Below are 17,404 nucleotides of genomic sequence, written 5' to 3' on the forward strand. Positions count from 1 at the left end.
GGTGGGGTAGTCTCTGGATAGTCCATCCTTTCGTCTTAGCTCCAAACTTTGTCTCTGTAACGCCTTTCATGGGTATTTTGTTCCCCTTTCTAAGGAGGAATGAAGTATCCACCCATTGGTCTTCCCTCTTCTTGATTTTCTTGTGTTTTGCAAATTGTATCTTGGGTGTTCTATGTTTCTGGGCTAATATCTACTTATCAGTGAATGCATATCTAATGACTCCTTTTGTGATTGGGTTACCTCACTAAGGATGATATCCTCCAGATACATCCATTTCTCCACTGCTGGTGGGATTGCAAGCTTGTACAACCACTCTGGATGTCAGTCTGGAGGTTCCTCAGAAAAGTAGACATAGTACTACCAGAAGATCCAGCAATACCTCTCCTGGGCATATATCCAGAAGATGTTCCAACTGGTAAGAAGGACACATGCTCCACTATGTTCATAGTAGCCTTATTTATAATAGAAGCTGGAAAGAACCCAGATGTCCCTCAACAGAGGAATGGATACAGAAAATGTGATACATTTGTCACCATTTAACTTGTGGTACGTTTCTGAGAAGAAAGTACCTGCTTGATTGAGAGAAGAGGGGCAAGACATCAGAAGCAGCACGTGATGGCCGGCCTGCTTCATCCACATGGTCGCTTCCTAGTGTAATTCAGTTTTAAAGTCATTGCTCTACAAGGACAGGCCTGCTTCTGGAAGGTGTTCACTTTTCTGTGTGGATGGTGTTACTGCTCTAATACAGATTTTAAGTTAAACTATGCTTAAATATTCCAATAACATGGTGCATAAAAACCACTTGAGGTCTAATTTCCTGTATTTGAGCCTCTAGCTTTGTAGTAGATGAGGGATGCAGCATATAGAACCCTAGGAGCACATAAGGCAAGTCTTGGAGTACCAGGGACAGGAGCACATAAGGCAAGCCTTAGAGTCCTGGGAACAGGAGCACATAAGGCAAACCTTGGAGTACAGGGGACAGGCTGCATCCTTTCCAGTGTTGTTTAAAAAGGATGTGAGGTCTCCACGCCCCCATGCCTGATGTCACTCCTCATCCGAGCCACTCAAAAGGGCTGACTGGTAAGTGTGATCAGACTTCAGCTTCTGAATCCCAATGATTTCTCCTTCTGCACATCTCTTCACCCGAGTCAGAAAGCTGTAGTAGACATACCATAAGAACCATTAGATTAGCCATTGAAGTCTTCCATTCAACACCCCTTGGATGTCAAGAATGGCAGAGCCTTTGCCGGTGTCTATTAAGCAGTGATACAAAATCTACATATCTGGCTCTCTGTTCTGTTCACAGTAGAAAAAGGGACTTAGTAAGTGACCCACTACTCTTGAGACCAGATTCAGCCTCTTGCCATCTAGCTGTTTCATAGACCAGAAATCAGAGCTAGAAGAAACGGCCTTTTTTTTTTTTTGGTCTTTCTGGGTGAAGTGTATCTGCTTTGGGTGTAGGTAAATGAGGATGGGGTGGGACGGGAGGCAGTGGCAGCTTCCACAGACAATACACTTCTATGATAACCCATGCCAAATTTCAGCTTTGCTTTCCCTTTACTAGTTGGTAAAATTATTTAGCCTTTTTGAAGCCTTGTTTCCCCATTTGTTGAAAGTACTGCCACCGACAAAGCCAGCACACAGTACAGCCATGAGGGTCAGAGAGGGCAATATGTGTCTTAAGTTTTCTGTGGTGCCAGGACAGTAAGTGCAGGGGTCAGTTGTTCTTATATCTCTGTTATGCTCGGGGGTACATAGAAAGCACTTTCTGCTCTGGTACATATTTTGATGCCTGCATATTTAGGAAGAAGCAAAACAAGTCTTGAAATAGATGATGGGATCACCAGACTAGTGACAGTAGGGACTTCAGCCCAGATTAGTGACAGTAGGGACTTCAGCCCAGACTAGTGACAGTAGGAACTTCAGCCCGGACTAGTGACAGTAGGGACTTCAGCCTGGACTAGTGACAGTAGGGACTTCAGCCCGGACTAGTGACAGTAGGGACTTCAGCCCGGACTAGTGACAGTAGGGACTTCAGCCCGGACTAGTGACAGTAGGGACTTCAGCCCAGACTGATTTCTGCTTTGAGGATTTCCCTATCATTCACTAGCTTAGAATCTTTTAGACTTGTACTTGAAACAGGTTTGCTATGACCCAATCAGGCAGTTTCATTTTAGCCTTAGACTTGCTGGCAAGTAAGACTTGTGGTAACTTCCTACAAATGAAGAATACTTTGTGCAGCGTTTAGTAAGACATTGGCAGTCATTAAGTAATAGAGGTTAGTCACCTTAGGGGACTTGTTAGGAAACGTGCACAAAATGTGTTTCAAACATACCAGTAAACAAGGGAGTAGTTGATGGCTACGATGCAGAGAGCAACCAAGTAGTGCCAGCAGAAGCACATGGTGATGAACATGATGTTGTTCATGTCCTTCTGGTCCCATTCTGGCCTTCCAAATGGCGGGAACAGGACAAATCCAATCTGGAGGAAGAGAGGAAGATGTCTCTGGTAGGTTGTCTTCATGGCCAGCAGGCTGTTGTTCACTGTCTCACAGTTCCTACAACTCACACCAGAAGCCCTATCACACAGGAAAGCTGCTCTTAGTTAAGTCTGGTTGTTGTATAGGCTGATTTAAAATTAGCTGAACTTGAGGACTTCCGTTTCATGAGTAGTGTAGTGAATACAGGTATATATAGCCAGTGTCCCTGCAAGCTATTAGCAGAGAAAAGTTTCATAGGTCAAGGAGTAGCGTGGGGGTAGAAAGGTCATCCTGACAGAATAATACTGCAGTTCCAGACAGACACCCCCTACCCGCGGATGTATTTGCTGTATTTTCAGGCAACAAGCCACTATCGGGATTTCTCTTGGGCATCTCCAAGGGGCTTTTCAGCCCAGACCATATTGAGTGTGGATAATCACCTGCCAGAACCAGGTTCCCTGCAAGATAAGGAGACTGGTTCGGAAGAGCTCCAGCACGATGTTATCCCGAAGGATAACCTCCAGAAAGATGCTGATAGCTGCTCCGAACAGACCGAACAGCAGCAGGGAGTGGATGTGTTGGTCCAGGGGAGGGCGGTTGTGAACATGGAAGTAGAAGAGAAAACCTGTGGGAACCAAAGACAGCCATCAGAAGATTGCTTGAAAACATTCACTCTGGCCCTTCCCAGTTACTGGATTTTTCCCCCCTGTATTTGTCTCAAATCGACGTAAGATTCTTCAGCATTTTGCTGCCATGCCATCATTGACAGCAAGCACTTGCTGACTGTTGGTTTTGTGGGTCTGTTGAGGATATAAAAGAACCTGTTTGCTGCAGATTCCATTGAAAGGCAAGACAGAGCGGGTGTAGTAATTTAGCCATGGTGCTGGTTTGTAAAAAGTTGAATGAGTGAACATACATACATACATACATGCATACATACATGGATGCATACATTGATGCATACATGCATATGTATACACACACACACACACACACACACGTTTTCAGGTGTAATCACAAGCTTTCTTGGGAGCTGGGCGTGGTGGCGCATGCCTTTAATCCTAGCACTCGGGAGGCAGAGGCAGGTGGATTTATGAGTTCGAGGCCAGCCTGGTTCCTGTAAGTTCCAGGACAGCCAGGGCTATACAGAGAAACCCTGTCTCAGAAAAAAACAAAACAAAACAAAAAACAAAACAAAAAAACAAGCTTTCTTGATTTCATTATGGACCATGCTATCTGGACCTCCCGGAGCACAGGACCTAACCCTCTTTAGGCTTTGGAGGTCTTGAGAATTGATTTTCTGAGGAAGGTCTTTATATGTGTTTCTTGTCTTTTAAGTTCTGATCTCTCGTAAGGTCAACTTTTCTATCTTACTTTCCCTTTCTCCAGCCAAGTTACCTTCAATGAATACGGCCATAGCCAAAACCACTCTGTCTAACCCCAGGGGCACGATGTGGAAGTAAAGGTAGGTGAGCATGTCCATGAGTCCCGAGACACCGAAGAATAGGTACATGGTGCTGTGCTGCCAGTTCATCAGCTTGATCCATTGGTTTTCGTGGTAGAGGTGCAGGTGAGGTCCGTCTGGAACAAACTGCTCTGCCAGGATCCCTGCCAGGGAGTAAAAGTGAAACCTGAGGTGGGAGAGGTGGCAGCACACAGCAAACGTGATAGAAAGGTTGCCCGGCAGTGGACCGACTTGAACACTACTTCCATACAGAATGTTTTTTTTTTTTTTTTTTTGAAGTGTAGGAGCACACAGCTGTCCCTGGGTGCTCCTTTAGGGGTTGAGTATACGGCAAAAGCAGTGATGGAAATGGAACATACTGGTCTCCAGGGACTCTGCCCCACAGCAGAGATAAGCAGGGCATATCCCCTGGGCTGCTGGTGTGGCTGAGACACTCTGAGGGCAGCAGCTGGGTATATGTGGGGGCTGCCATAGAGTGGGTACCCTCTCTCAGCACAGGACTCTTTAAAACACGGGTAAATGCGAGGCCTCACACTGTGGCCATGGTATCTAAAGAGAGACAGGAATGAGGCCAGACTGATGAAGCTGTGCCTTTTGCATAGTGCGTGGGTCCTGCCACTTTCTCTTTCTGCTTTGTTTATTTTTTGCTTTTTGAGAGAGTCTTACTATTAAGCCCAGGCTGGCTATAAACTCTATCCTCTTGACTGTGGAATTGCAAGCCTGTACCATGCATGGCTTTTGTCCCTTCTACCTTTTATCATGTTTGAAAGGCAGATTTGCCTTTATGCTTAGTACCTAGAATATTTTGGGGCAAGCCTGGAAGTCATTCAAATTTGCATTCACTTATAAGGGATCAGGAAGCTTGTGGAATGATCCAGAAGAAGTACCACTGATACTAGAATGGAAGCTCTGAACAATGTCACATTGACCCAGACAGGATGGCAAATATATTAGCTCTTTTTTTTTTTTTTTAAAGGCAGTGCGTCCTTGCTACTGCATCCTGTAGAACACTCATGAGCTCCACAAATTGCTGCCTGGTGCACGCAAGAAGTCTTAGCTGAATCTGACAGGTGTTTAAGTCTTGCTTGCTAGAGGGTTTTATGTCACCACTTCACACCCAGATGGGGGCAGTGGGCCAAGCAGAAGTGGCATCACTGAGAGTGAGCTCGCTTGGTGTTCTCAGCAGGTGTGGCTCCAGGAGCAGCTCAAGGCCAGTCGCTGAGGCTCTGCTGCAGTAAGGGGTGGGGGATTCAATGAGAAAGAGATAGGGCTAAAATCCCTCACAGCCCCTCTGAGGGCTTTCTGTTGTCTGTTCTCTTGTTGGCCGTCCTGTGGGTACCCCTCCTGGTAATGCTTTAAGACTTTTGTGTGGAGGATATGCCAATGAATGGTTGTTAATTAGCCTGAGATCTAGATAAAGACTTTGGGGAATGATGATTTAATTTAAACTAAACGCTATTTAGAACTAGGAATTGCTTTAAAAAAAAACTCCCCCAATTCTTATTTGCATTTTTTCCACAAAGTATTTGTTCTGTTCTTATAACTTCATAGGGCAAAAACTAGTTTACTTGGTAGTTATTCATAGTATATACAATAGGAGGGTCTATTAACTATTAATATAAAGCTTTGTACACATGGATATTAGAATAAAACAGACTAGCAGTCATCTAAGACCTTGTCCTATTATCTCTGCTAGTAAGACATCTATTTCACAGGATCTGGGAGGTAGGTTGAAGGTTCTGGATGTGAAGACAAAATGACTCTGTTCTTACCAATGACTGCAAACAGAGTCTTCACTGCACCTTCAATGATCTCAATACGCTCCTGCTGATGGCTCAGTCTGTTCTTCTTCAAGCCCTTGTGGTGAAAGTATTTCAGTGGGTACTTCACTGACCACCACAGTCCCACTATTAGAAAGAAGCTCCCTGGGAGAGCATGGCCCTTGAAGTTTGCCATCGCTGTTCTAGGATGTCTAAGAGAGGAGGATCATCAGTTAGCGACTGAATGATGAAGACATATACGTACATATAGACACATAGAGGTACATGTGTGCATATGGAGTGTGTGTGTGTGTGTGTGTGTGACAGAGACAGGAGTGGGTATGTGTGTAGAGGCTGGAGGGCAACCTCAGGTATTACTTCTGAGGGATACTATCCACCTTACTCTTAACACAGGACTTCTCATTGGCCTGGAGCCCACTAAGTATGCTCTGCTGGCTGCCCTGCCCATGACCTGTATAGATCCGCCTGTCTCCCTGGCACTGAGATCACAAGGATACATACACAACACACCCAGCTGTTTTACACGATAGACCAGAAGTCTTTCCACTCTGTGTATTTTGAGCCAGGCATAGTGGTGCACTGCATGCCTTTAGTCCTAGCCCTTGGGAGGTAGAAGCCAGAGGGTCAGGAGTTCAAGGTCATCCTCCCCTTCTTAATAAAGGCAAGGCCAGCTTAGGCGACATGAAACCCTGCCTGCAAAGCACCATCCCCTCCACACTGTGGCAAGAAGCAGAATTGATCATAAGCCACACCAACAAAGATCAAGTCTTTTTATGTGAAAAGCCCTTAAATCACTGTAATAGTACTGTCTGCCAGGTAATTTAGGGTTGGGGAGAACACTGTCGGGTCCGGGGCTGTGAAAATAAATAAGTTTGGTGGGGAGAAATGGAGGCCAGGTAAGTATTTGTTGACTCAGTGTAAAGATATCTTCCTAGGCACAGATGTGAACGAGAGGATTAGAGAGAAGAAACTTTACTATGTAGTAATTTTAAAAAGCTTTTTACTGATTCTCTGTGAATTTCACATCATGCACCCCAATTCCACTCATGTCCCTGCCCCTTTGTATCTGCCCTCTGCCCCTGTGATCTCTGCCCCCGCCAAAGGATAAACAAGAGAACAAAAATCTCATCATGGGAGCTGCACTGTATCACAGTGTCACACAACCTTTTTGTCCAAACCCCTTTACTTGCAAACGTTCATTGTAATGAGTCATTCATTGTTCTGGTTCAAGGCCTCTGGCTTCTGCTATACTGCCAGTACTGGATCTTCACCAGGACTCCTCTCTGATATCTTGTTGTTGATCTGTGTCATAGAGATCCTGCAGCTTTGGCTCAGCGGGACTGGCTCCTTCACATGCCCCAGTAGTTCATAGAAGGGGTAGATGTTAGGGTGGGCCAACCCTAAGCCCTGAGTAGGAGCTGAGTTGGTCAGCCCTCCAGTTCTCCCATACCCATATCACTAGGGCCAGCCTGCCTGCCTGGCTAGCTTACCCAAGTGCCACAGCCAATAAGGGATGGGGCAAGCTCTCCCACTCTCATGCCCTCGGGGTGGCTCGCCTGCACTGGCACCACCAGTGCTGGCCAGTCCAGGCACATAGCCTGCTCTACTAAGTTCTAAAACCAGCAAGGGATTGTGGGAAGCCATCTCTCCTGTGCCCACACCACCTCACGGCACACCAAAGGTGGGGCCAGCTCTGTGTAGGCATTTTTTTAATGTCAAAAAGACGAAAAGGGGGCTGGTTAGATGTCTCAGCCAGTAAAGGATGCTGGCTGCTGAGCCTGTTGACCCGTCCCCAGTCTTGGTGGGAGAAGTGGGACCCACTCCTATAGGTCCTCTCATCTCCAGAGGCACATCATGGCACATACATCCAGAGAAACACAATGTAATTAAACCAAAAGTCTAAGAGATGGAGATAAATCAGGAAGTTGGCAGCTATACAGTGACTGTCAATTATAAAGCTTTTTACATATTTTTTTAAATTTAATTTTACTTTTTTTTTTTTTTGGTGTGTGTGTATGTATGGGTATTTTACCTGCATTCATATCTAAGAGAAAGCCTGATTCTCTGGAAATGGAGTTACAGACAGTTTTAAGCTGCCGTGTGGGTGCTGGGAATCAATCCCACGTTCTCTGGAAGAGCAGCTAGTACTCTTAACTGCTGAGCAATCTCTCCGATCCCAGCCATTACAGATTTTTTTTTTCACATTGCAGGCAGCAATTTTATTTCCTGTTTTTTTTAGACAACAGTAAGCAGCTGCTATCACATGGCCACTAATACTGTGTGATCCCTAGTCCATCTAGCAAAGCACTGCACTTTGGACAGAAGCAAATATCCTGTTTACTCACAACAGGGCGATCATTTTACTATTAACATGCTGCTCACTGGCTGCTGCAGTCTGCTCCCTTCAACTTCTGTGTCATTAGCTGCTCCATTATTGAGTTTTATACATTTTCAGGTTTGTACAAAAATAAGTGTTTGATGATAGGACAATAAACCAGCAAACAGAATACAAATAAAAGTTTATTGTACAAAATTACGGCTCCGTATTTCATAGTTCAGCAAAACTAAAAAAAAATTAGGTGACGCTTCTCCCAAAACTTCACCTTCACTTCCAACCATTTAAAATGACTTGACCGAATGTGATCAAAACAAACACTATAAATAATACCAAGTCCTTCCAAACTGGTATCCTGCATGTTACTTCTTGGCATAGGTAATCTTCATGCCATGGGACAGTGTAATCTTAAACCCCTGCAGAGCATCTCTGGCAGCTCCAGCCTGCCCATCATTCTCAAATTCTACAGAGGCAATGTCATGTCTCCCTGGTACCAAGCGAATTTCCTTGAATCCAGGGAACTGGTTGAACAGCATGGATAACATCATCTCATGTGTCTCCTCTGGTAAGTTATTAAGGAATAGGCTATAGTTGGAGGATAATCAGGGACCTGAGGGTTTGGCGCTGCAGTTCCTTGGGGATTAGCTGACTTGGGTGTTCCTGACCAGGCTTCTTGTTTGCAGCCGCTGCAGCCTGTTCCTTAAATATAACAAAAGCCTGTCTCCTCATCTTCATGGTCTTTAAGGCCACAATATCTACCACATGTCCAAACTGAGAAAACAGGGCATACAGGGATCTCGTCAATTCTTCTTTTTTTAATTTTGTCATTCATGTTGTTGATATAAATCGTGTGATTTGGTCTGATATCCATGTTTGGGTAGAATCCTTCAAATAGCCTGAAGCCGGCGCGGTCCACTTGAAACCAATGCCGGAAGAAGCGCCATTACAGATTTATAAGGAAAAACATAAGCAATGGACAAAGGCACAATTTACAACATAATATAGGCTGATGGTTAATCTAGCAATGAGCAAGTGCATGCACAATGCCAGTTCACAAAACTGGAGACGATCTGGTGTGAATTCACACGGACGACTGTGTCCAACACCCATCCTGTAGAAGGCACTTAACTGAAGCGGATACGATGTGCTGCTATTCCACTTATATCAAAATTATGAACATTAGCTAAGATTTATTCAGAAAAATACGTTATTTTTCCCAAGGAAGTTGGTGGTGAGCAGAGATGCAGTCATGCAGACTCACTACTCATGTTCATGATATGTAATGAATAAACGGTTCTTGACTGCGCTTACATTAATCAGAACCAGCAGTGAAGTTCGATGTTGCAGCAAAATCCTGCCCCAACCTTTTCTTTCTACATCACTGTCTTCTCTTTGTGACTGTCCTGGTGCTGACAGGGGTGTACCTCCATCTGGGCTTTTGACCGGGTCCCTGGAAGTTTTTCCATATCTGATATGGGCCTTTCTGGAGTTTCTTTTGGTTTAATTAACCTTTTACGAAGCAAATCTTTTTTTTTTTTTTGAGACAGGGTTTCTCTGTATAGCCCTGGCTGTCCTGGAACTCACTCTGTAGACCAGGCTGGCCTCGAACTCAGAAATCTGCCTGCCTCTGCCTCCCAAGCGCTGGGATTAAAGCAGTGCGCCACCACTGAAGCAGATCATTTAACCACTGCTGCTGCTGCTGCTGCTGCTGTCTTTTTGCTCTCAAGATTGGGGTTATGATCCGGGCCTGACCTACCCAGCCATCATAAGGCCTGCTACTTGCCTGCTAGGCCTGCTGGCTGTGGTGGGTGGGGCAGGCGACTCAGGCAGGGGGCCTCTTCCCATCTCATTTCTGGTTGCTGGACTTCCTGGTTAGATCTTATATTTCCTTCTGATTTATCAGTCTGTTCATTTGTAGCTCACCCTGCTTTCTTAAAGCAGTTATATATTTGGACACGTGCTCTGGTAATTCACAGCCCTCCATTTCTCTGCAAGGGCTTTGCTGTGAGTGTTACTCTGTTGCTTGGCCTGTGTTTCTTTGGTCTTGTTTTCTTTCTCTTGCTTATCTGCATTTGAAGAAGCAGTCATCCACTCTAGGCTTCATTGCCCATCTTTGGGAGATGAATGCCTTCACTAGTCAGTCTAGCTTTCTCAGATTTCATTCATTCATTCATTCATTCACTCATTCATATTCTCTCTCAGTCCCATCTCTCCCTCTCCACTCCTCATCTTTCCCTTCTGTGCATGAGATATGTGCATGGGTATACATAAACCAGAGGTCAATGTTGGCTCTCTCTCTCTCTCTCTCCATCTCCATCTCTTTCTCTGGGGCTGGGGCATGGAACATCTTGCAAAAAAGGCAGAGAGCCTTAGGGGTGACCTTTACTGGCTCAGAAATTCACCTCCCATTAGCAGTGAGGGCTCAGGCATCACCCCACACTGTCTTTTTTTTTTTTTAACTCAGAAGTTTAAGGTATTCTCTCTTGGGTTTTTGAGAGAGGTTCTCTCTATGAACCTGAAGTTCAGTTTTGGCTGAGCTCTTTGGGTCTATAAGGTAAAGTTTTTCATCAGATTTGGAAGGTTTTTCAGTCAGCATTTCTTCATCCCCCCTCTCTTTCTTCTTTTGGAGCTTGTGTTGCATGTATGTGGGGAAATCTAATATTTTCCTGTGATTGGCTGGCTCTATTATTTGTCTCCATTCTTTTTCACTCCTGCTCTTGAAACTAGACGATTTTATTTATTTTTCAAGTTATTTGACTCTTTGTTCCCTTCCTTCCCTCCCCTCTTCTCTCCCCTCCCCCGCTTTCCTTTCTATCTCTCTTCCTTCTCCCCCTACCTTTGAGACTGGTCTCACTTTATAGTACAGGCTGGTTTTGAACTTACCATCCTCCTGCCTCAGTTGCCAAGTTGTAACATCACAGGTGTACATTGCTATAAAGCCCTGATCTAAGGAGCTCTTGACCGGTGATTGGACTTTTCAGTGTTAGCATTTCCACTCTTTTTGAAGTTTGCATTTCTCTGTTTGGGTATCTTATTTGTTTGGTTACATTTGTTGTATTTTCTTTTAATCCTTTGAACAGTTTTAATTCTCTGAACAGATTTAAAATGATTGCATTGAAGTCTTTGTCTATTAAAAACAGCATTCAAGCCATTTAGAGTTTTTTTTTCTACTTTTTGTGTCTTTGGCTTTTGTAGCAATTCATAATTTACTGTTTCTATGTCTTATCCATTTTAACTGTAGCAACCCTGGACTCTATAGTGGCTTGCCTGGACTATGGAGACCTGCATGATGTACAGATTCTGTCTTTATTTAGCTACAATTCTTGATCTTTTATTTATTAGTTTGATTTCGTAAAGGTTGCATTCTTATTTTCATAACGAATTATTAGAGATTATCATCCAGTTATTGGAGCAGAGGTTTGCTTTCTTGGTTCTTCATGACATCTGGTCTGTGTCAAGCCATCTATTTATGGGTTGGAGAAGGCTGGCTTTCACGTCTTCCTTGGCCTTCACTTCTTGCTGGGATTTCCCAGGTCTTCCTAATGTGATCATAGGAGATGTACAGAGAGATTTTCTCAATCCTGTATAGCATTATTGCAAAGTTCCCTCTGCTAAGTTCCTGGTTAGTCTGGGGCCCACCACAAACTTGACTGTGTTGAGAGGCTAGCAAAGCTGGGTTTTGTTTTTTTTTTTTAATTTTTCATCCTTGAGTATTCATTACATGTTCATTTCTCATGGACAGCAAAGCCAAGAATTTTTCACAGTTAGAATTTAGTCTTTATGATTTGAACGTCCCATTTATTTGCCTCTTTGTTTTGATGGTGGTTTGATTTTTTTTCTTTTAATAAAATTACTAAACTTGTGCAATAGTAGCAAGGATATTACCTGAGGTGTCTTGTCTGATTGTGCTTTAGCCAGGGTGGACATAGCTTAAATCATAAACTGAAGATTAAAGTACAGAGAAGTGTAAAGCTGATGCTGCCTCCTCCTGAGATAACGCTTGTCCTCCCTAACCACGTAGCATCATCTCACCGACTCGTGGGACTTGACGTGAATTCTGTGGGTTAATGCACCAGGCTTACTAGTGTCCATTTTCATCCAAGATCCTTGCTCTCTAACGTTCTTGGTCCTATTGAAGCATTTCAGTATCTAAGCAGACTGCAAGAGAAAAGCCATTACGGACGTGCATGCTGGTCACACGATCAGTGTGGCACCGTTTTATTTGTTACTGTTGTTGTTTTATTTTGTTGTTTCTGTTTTTTAAATAAACTATCACACCCCACCCCACCCCCCAAAAAAGAATTTAGTCTTTATATACCAGTATTTTCACGATTAGCTGATCTTACTTAAAAGCTACCGACGGAGCAAGGGGGTGATAGAAGCGTCTGTGGGCAAAATGTCCTTGCCTGAAGATAGAAGCTTTCCAAGAGTAAGTGCTTCTCACTTCGTTGCTTATATTTGGTTAGTTTTCAGGTCGGTCCATGACGTGGTTGGTTTTGAAAGACTTGCCTAGTTTTATACATTATCCTTTTCCCCTCTGTTTTGCAGAAAGAAATTACCTGCCATAATCTTCATTTTGATACAACTGCAAAGCCTCCTCTCATTCTTTCGCTTAATGGTTAACTCAGATTCTTGTTTTTATCAAACCCGTTGTGCTCCATTTTATTGGTTTTAAAGGTGCAGAAAAACCAGCTCTGCAAATGTGTGCCAAAGCCTTGTAGAATGACTGGCATCTCCTTTTCCTGGCCTCCCAGAATTCCCCTGCACTCCCCAGTACCTGAGTCCTTATCTGCATCTGTGTACTTGGTACCAGATGCCAAGCCCTGCCCATGCCTTTTATGTGGTTTAAAGTTCACACCTGTGCACAGCAGGCCTGGAGCACATATACTGCATAGAAGGCTGAGCACCGTGATCTGTCTGTGGAGAGAGATGGNNNNGGAGGAGGAGGAGGGGGAGGAGGAGGAGGAGGAGGAGGAGGGAGAGGATTTCTTCCATTCACAGATGAATGGGTGACTTTTCTGGATGAGCTACATTGTGGAACAGATGGTAGAATTTATAGGATGAGTCAAACTTAGTAAAGAAGAAACCTGACAATGGTTAACTAAACTTAACTAGAAAGAAGAGATCTTTAATAATTTGGATAACCAATAGGTTAAGGCTCTGAGTGGTCCTCTCTGCAGCTGAAGTTTCCCTCTTCCCATGTTCTGTCACCCTCTAAAATAAGGGGGAATGGCTGCTTCATTAAAAAAAAAACTTTTGATTAGTAAATTTTATTTTTTTCTCAATATCATGTATAGTTTATTTTTTTTTAAAAAAAATAAATACTAAATAAATACTCCAGCAGCATACTTGGTGATACAGCAGAACTTTCCCAACAGACAGAAAGCTCCACTAACAGGGAAACAGACTGGAGAGCATGTTTTCACGGAGGGACACCCTCAGCATCCTCCTCAATGCATGGTGAGGAGCAGGAGCCCTGTGGCAGGAGCAGGAGGAGATGACACTTCCAAGGGGCCGCGGTGGGAACCTGCACCATAGTTCAGGCAGCTGTTTCTGTTTCAGTGTCTAGGATCCGTGTTGGAAGAACAGCACAGCTGGAGTGCTGGGCTTGGCCTCATTGTCCTGTTCTATTTTTTAACCCTTTCCCAATCTACAAACCTAAATTCCATGGGTGGGGGTTGGGAGGAGGAAAAGGACTCCCTGGTAGGTTTTGATCCAGGAATGCCTCACAGTGCCCACCTGTGTTCCTCCTTTTTAAATGGCAATGTGTAGTCTTAACCTCTTAATCAACTCTCCAGCCCTGGTAATGTTTAGTCTTATGTTGTGAAGTTCATCGTTTTCTTTTTAATTTTAACTGAACCACAGTTAAGAGGTCACCATGAGTCTCAGAAGAGAGACATTGGAGCTTTAAACAGTGCCGAGAATCTGGAAGCTATGGGGGCTTTGAAGTTGAACTAAATGCATCTTGCACTGGGACATGGCCATGAGCCTGTGGAGCCAGGGAGTGGAATGTGAAGGGTTGATCGAGAAATGCCCTCCATAAGCTCTGGTATTGGGACACTTGGTCTCCAATTGTCTCAGTTGGTGGTAATGCTTAGAGGAGGTGTAGCCTGGCTAGAGGGAAGAATGTCACTGGAGGCAGGCTTTGGGAGTTTCTAGCCACTTCTGGTTTGCCATTTGCCTCACGTCTGTGACTGAAGTTCTGAGCTCTCAGTTCTTTTTTTTTGAGACAGGGTTTCTCTGTGTAGCCCTGGCTGTCCTGGAACTCACTTTGTAGACCAGGCTGGCCTCGAACTCAGAAATCCGTCTGCCTCTGCCTCCCCAGTGCTGGGACTAAAGGTGTGCGCCACCACGCCTGGCGAGCTTTCAGTTCTTGCTGTGGCTGCTTGCTCTCCCATCTTTATGAACTCTCCCTCTGGAACAGTAAGCCCAAAGAAACTCTTGCTCCCCCAAATTGCTTTTGGTCATGGTATTTTATCACAGCAACAGGAAGCTAACCAATACAGTTATGAATAATTCTGTTGTCCCCCCTCCCCCCCGCCCCCCCCAACCATCCTTCCCCCAGGCTGGGGATGAAATTCAGGTCTTTGCACAGGATAGGAAAGCACTTTGTCACTGAGCTACATTCCCCAGTCCTAATAATTCCCCTTTATTGCTGAATGTTTCACTATTAAACTGGTTGTATAGTCTGCTGGACCTGCCATAACAAAATACCGCAGTCAGGAGGGCAGCAAACAATAGACATTTGTTTTCTTACAGTTATGAAGACTAAAACCCAAAATAAAAGTCTTGATTCTGTTTGGACCTCTTTCATTAGCTTATAGATACACGTCTCTCTCCTAGGTCTTTACCACATGATATTCTTTCTGTTTGCGCCTGGGTTCAAACATTCCTGTTGTACAGACTCTAGTTGTGTTATCTGAGAGCTCGTCCCAATGGCCTCAATGTGTTCAATAGCGCATTCTCAGGTACTGGGAGTCAGGACTTCAGCACAAGAACTTGAAGGAGGTGCCTTACTTACCACACCCTGCCTAATTCACCCGCAGATTCCTTTTTATGCCTTCTCACATGCAAAGTGAGTTCACTGGGTCCCAGCCTTAACCCATTCCAGCGCTCTCTGCGGTGGTTTGAAATGAGAGCCCTCACAGGCTCATAGCTTTGAACACTTGCTCACTAAGTGGCCCTGTTTGAAAAGATTAGGAGGTGTGGTCCTGTAGAGGGAAGTGTGTCACTGGGGGTGAGCTTTGAGGTTTCAGAAAGCCTATCTTATGCCCAGAGATTCTTCTTGCTACCTACGGATCCAGATGAAGGACACCCAGCTGCTCCTTCAGTACCATGTCTGCCTGAGAGCCACCGTGCTTCCCATCCCCAGAACGAAGAAACCTCGGAAACCATAAAGCAGTCCCAAGGAAGGGCTTTCTTTTATGAGAGTTGTTTTGGCTTTCCGTGTCTCTTCACAGCAACACAACACTGGCTAAGTCCCAGGTCATCACCTCAAATGGCTGTGAGCAAGTCTCATGGTACGATTCTTTCTGAGGCAGAGCCCTCCTCTACCAGTGAGACTTAAAAAGCAGAAGGGATCTGCTTCTGAAATAGGTGTGGACACCACCATCACAACAGGAGGGGCCATAAAGAAGAAAGCTGTGGGTCTCAAGTTCAGCAGGGCAAACTCCATTAGATTTTATGGCTTGAGAGTGATTTCCNCCCCCCCCCCATTTTTTTGGCTTGATGATGTGTGGTTTGTGCCCTAGACTGGCTCTGCCCTTTGGTCATTTATTGGGGGATCCTGACGTTCTGAAACCAAGATGGCTTCATCTTCTAAAATGGCGGAAGCAGCTTTGCCAGTTAGAAAATCCTGGACTTCCAGGTAACTTGTAGGCCTTGAGCAAACCCAACTGTGAATAGGATGGGGAACAGAATTAGACCCCTGCCCGACAGGGTCTGAGGCAGCTGAGCTGCCGTTACACCTCAGCCTTCATTCTGATCCGCGTCAGTCATGTATGTCCATAGCATAGATCATATGTTAACCAGGCCTGCTTCCTTTTAGTGCATCACCTCCCATTCCTTCAGAATCTTTACAAGAAGACACCTGAGAAGGCTAGGCTGACTCCATGACCCGTTTCAAATTGGCAGTTCAGGAGACTAGGCCTAAATCTCTGTTTCCAAGAACTGGTTAAGTCCAGGCAAGTCCAGCCCCCAGAAGCTGCCAACTTGCCTGAGGCAAGGACAATGGGTCAGAAGTGGTTTACAGACTTCCCCAGCAACAGTTTCTAGCCCCCCCCCCACTCCCCTGTCCCAGCAGTGGTTCTGGAATGTCCCTAGAGATAGAGCCAAGATTAAGATAGGGGTCACCTACCCCTCCCCGGAATTTCCCTAATGTGCTTTAAATCAGGCCTTTCAGCTCACTTTGGGGTCTCTCCATCTTTGTAGCTGGTAGACCCCAGCATGTTGGACATCTGCAGACTAAAACACTCTTTGCTTTTTACATACTATTTGAGTCCAGAGTGTCACTCTTTGGTGAACCATGGACTGTTACACACCTTGCTTTTTCTGTCAGAACTGAAGCCCATTTTCTCTCCCTGCTCTGGACTCTTCCTGATGCCTCTGGCTGTGTTCTCCCTCATATCTACACTAAATCCCCAGCTGTTCCTTGGAGGGCTCATGTCCTCCCTTTATACAGCCTCCAGCAGTCTTCTCTATGACCACCAGAAATGCCTTCAGCCACCTCTTTCTCCTTCCCTTCTCTTCTCTGGGTGAAGTGTAAAACCAAAAGCTACACAGGTAAGGAGCCACAGTGTGGCACATTGGTATTAAGTCTCCATACCTTCCGAGAATACGCTTCCTAAGCCTACTATATCCCTACAATGTGTACCCACCCCCTTTGCCTTGCTACTCCTGAACACCTGTGATGATTCCCCTGCCACATGATGTATTCTTGCCCTTATCCACCCCCCAGGCAGCCTTGAGGCCTGAGCTCCCCCAAGTACTAACAGCCAATGACCTCAACAGCTATTTTCTGCCAACCCTAACCCTTCCCCACAAAAGGGACCTCCTCAAAAGCCAGGGAGGTGTTGCTCTCTGAAACTCTGACTTAGGGGAAGGCGGTCGTCTGGCCAGACCCTCAAGTACTACTACATACTTTAGTCATTCATTACTACATGCTTTAGTCATACATTACTACAAGCTCTAGTCATACATTACTACATGCTCTAGTCATACATTACTACATGCTCTAGTCATACATTACTTCATGCTCTAGTCATACACTACTACAAGCTCTAGTCATACATTATTACATGCTCTAGTCATACACTACTACATGCTCTAGTCATACATTACTACAT

At 44.8% G+C, this 17,404-nt stretch overlaps 1 protein-coding gene and 1 pseudogene across 1 annotated transcript in view; both read right to left on the reverse strand.

The window, feature by feature from the left end:
- Positions 1-801: 801 nt before the first annotated feature.
- Tmem45b (transmembrane protein 45B) overlaps positions 802-17,404 on the reverse strand; it is a 39,904-nt gene continuing 23,301 nt past the window's right edge. Inside the window, exons 2-6 of the mRNA XM_021172063.2 lie at positions 5,717-5,916; positions 3,878-4,087; positions 2,920-3,104; positions 2,336-2,481; positions 802-1,156 (exon numbers count right to left, since the gene is read on the reverse strand). Of these exons, the coding sequence (XP_021027722.1) occupies positions 1,045-1,156; positions 2,336-2,481; positions 2,920-3,104; positions 3,878-4,087; positions 5,717-5,900 (837 nt within the window). The 5' untranslated portion in view covers positions 5,901-5,916 and the 3' untranslated portion in view covers positions 802-1,044. The remainder of the gene's footprint in view (positions 1,157-2,335; positions 2,482-2,919; positions 3,105-3,877; positions 4,088-5,716; positions 5,917-17,404) is intronic.
- Positions 7,919-9,604, reverse strand: LOC115031928 (annotated as a pseudogene).

The sequence above is a fragment of the Mus caroli genome, chromosome 9 (genome assembly GCF_900094665.2).
Source record: "Mus caroli chromosome 9, CAROLI_EIJ_v1.1, whole genome shotgun sequence".
Classification (NCBI taxonomy): domain Eukaryota; kingdom Metazoa; phylum Chordata; class Mammalia; order Rodentia; family Muridae; genus Mus; species Mus caroli.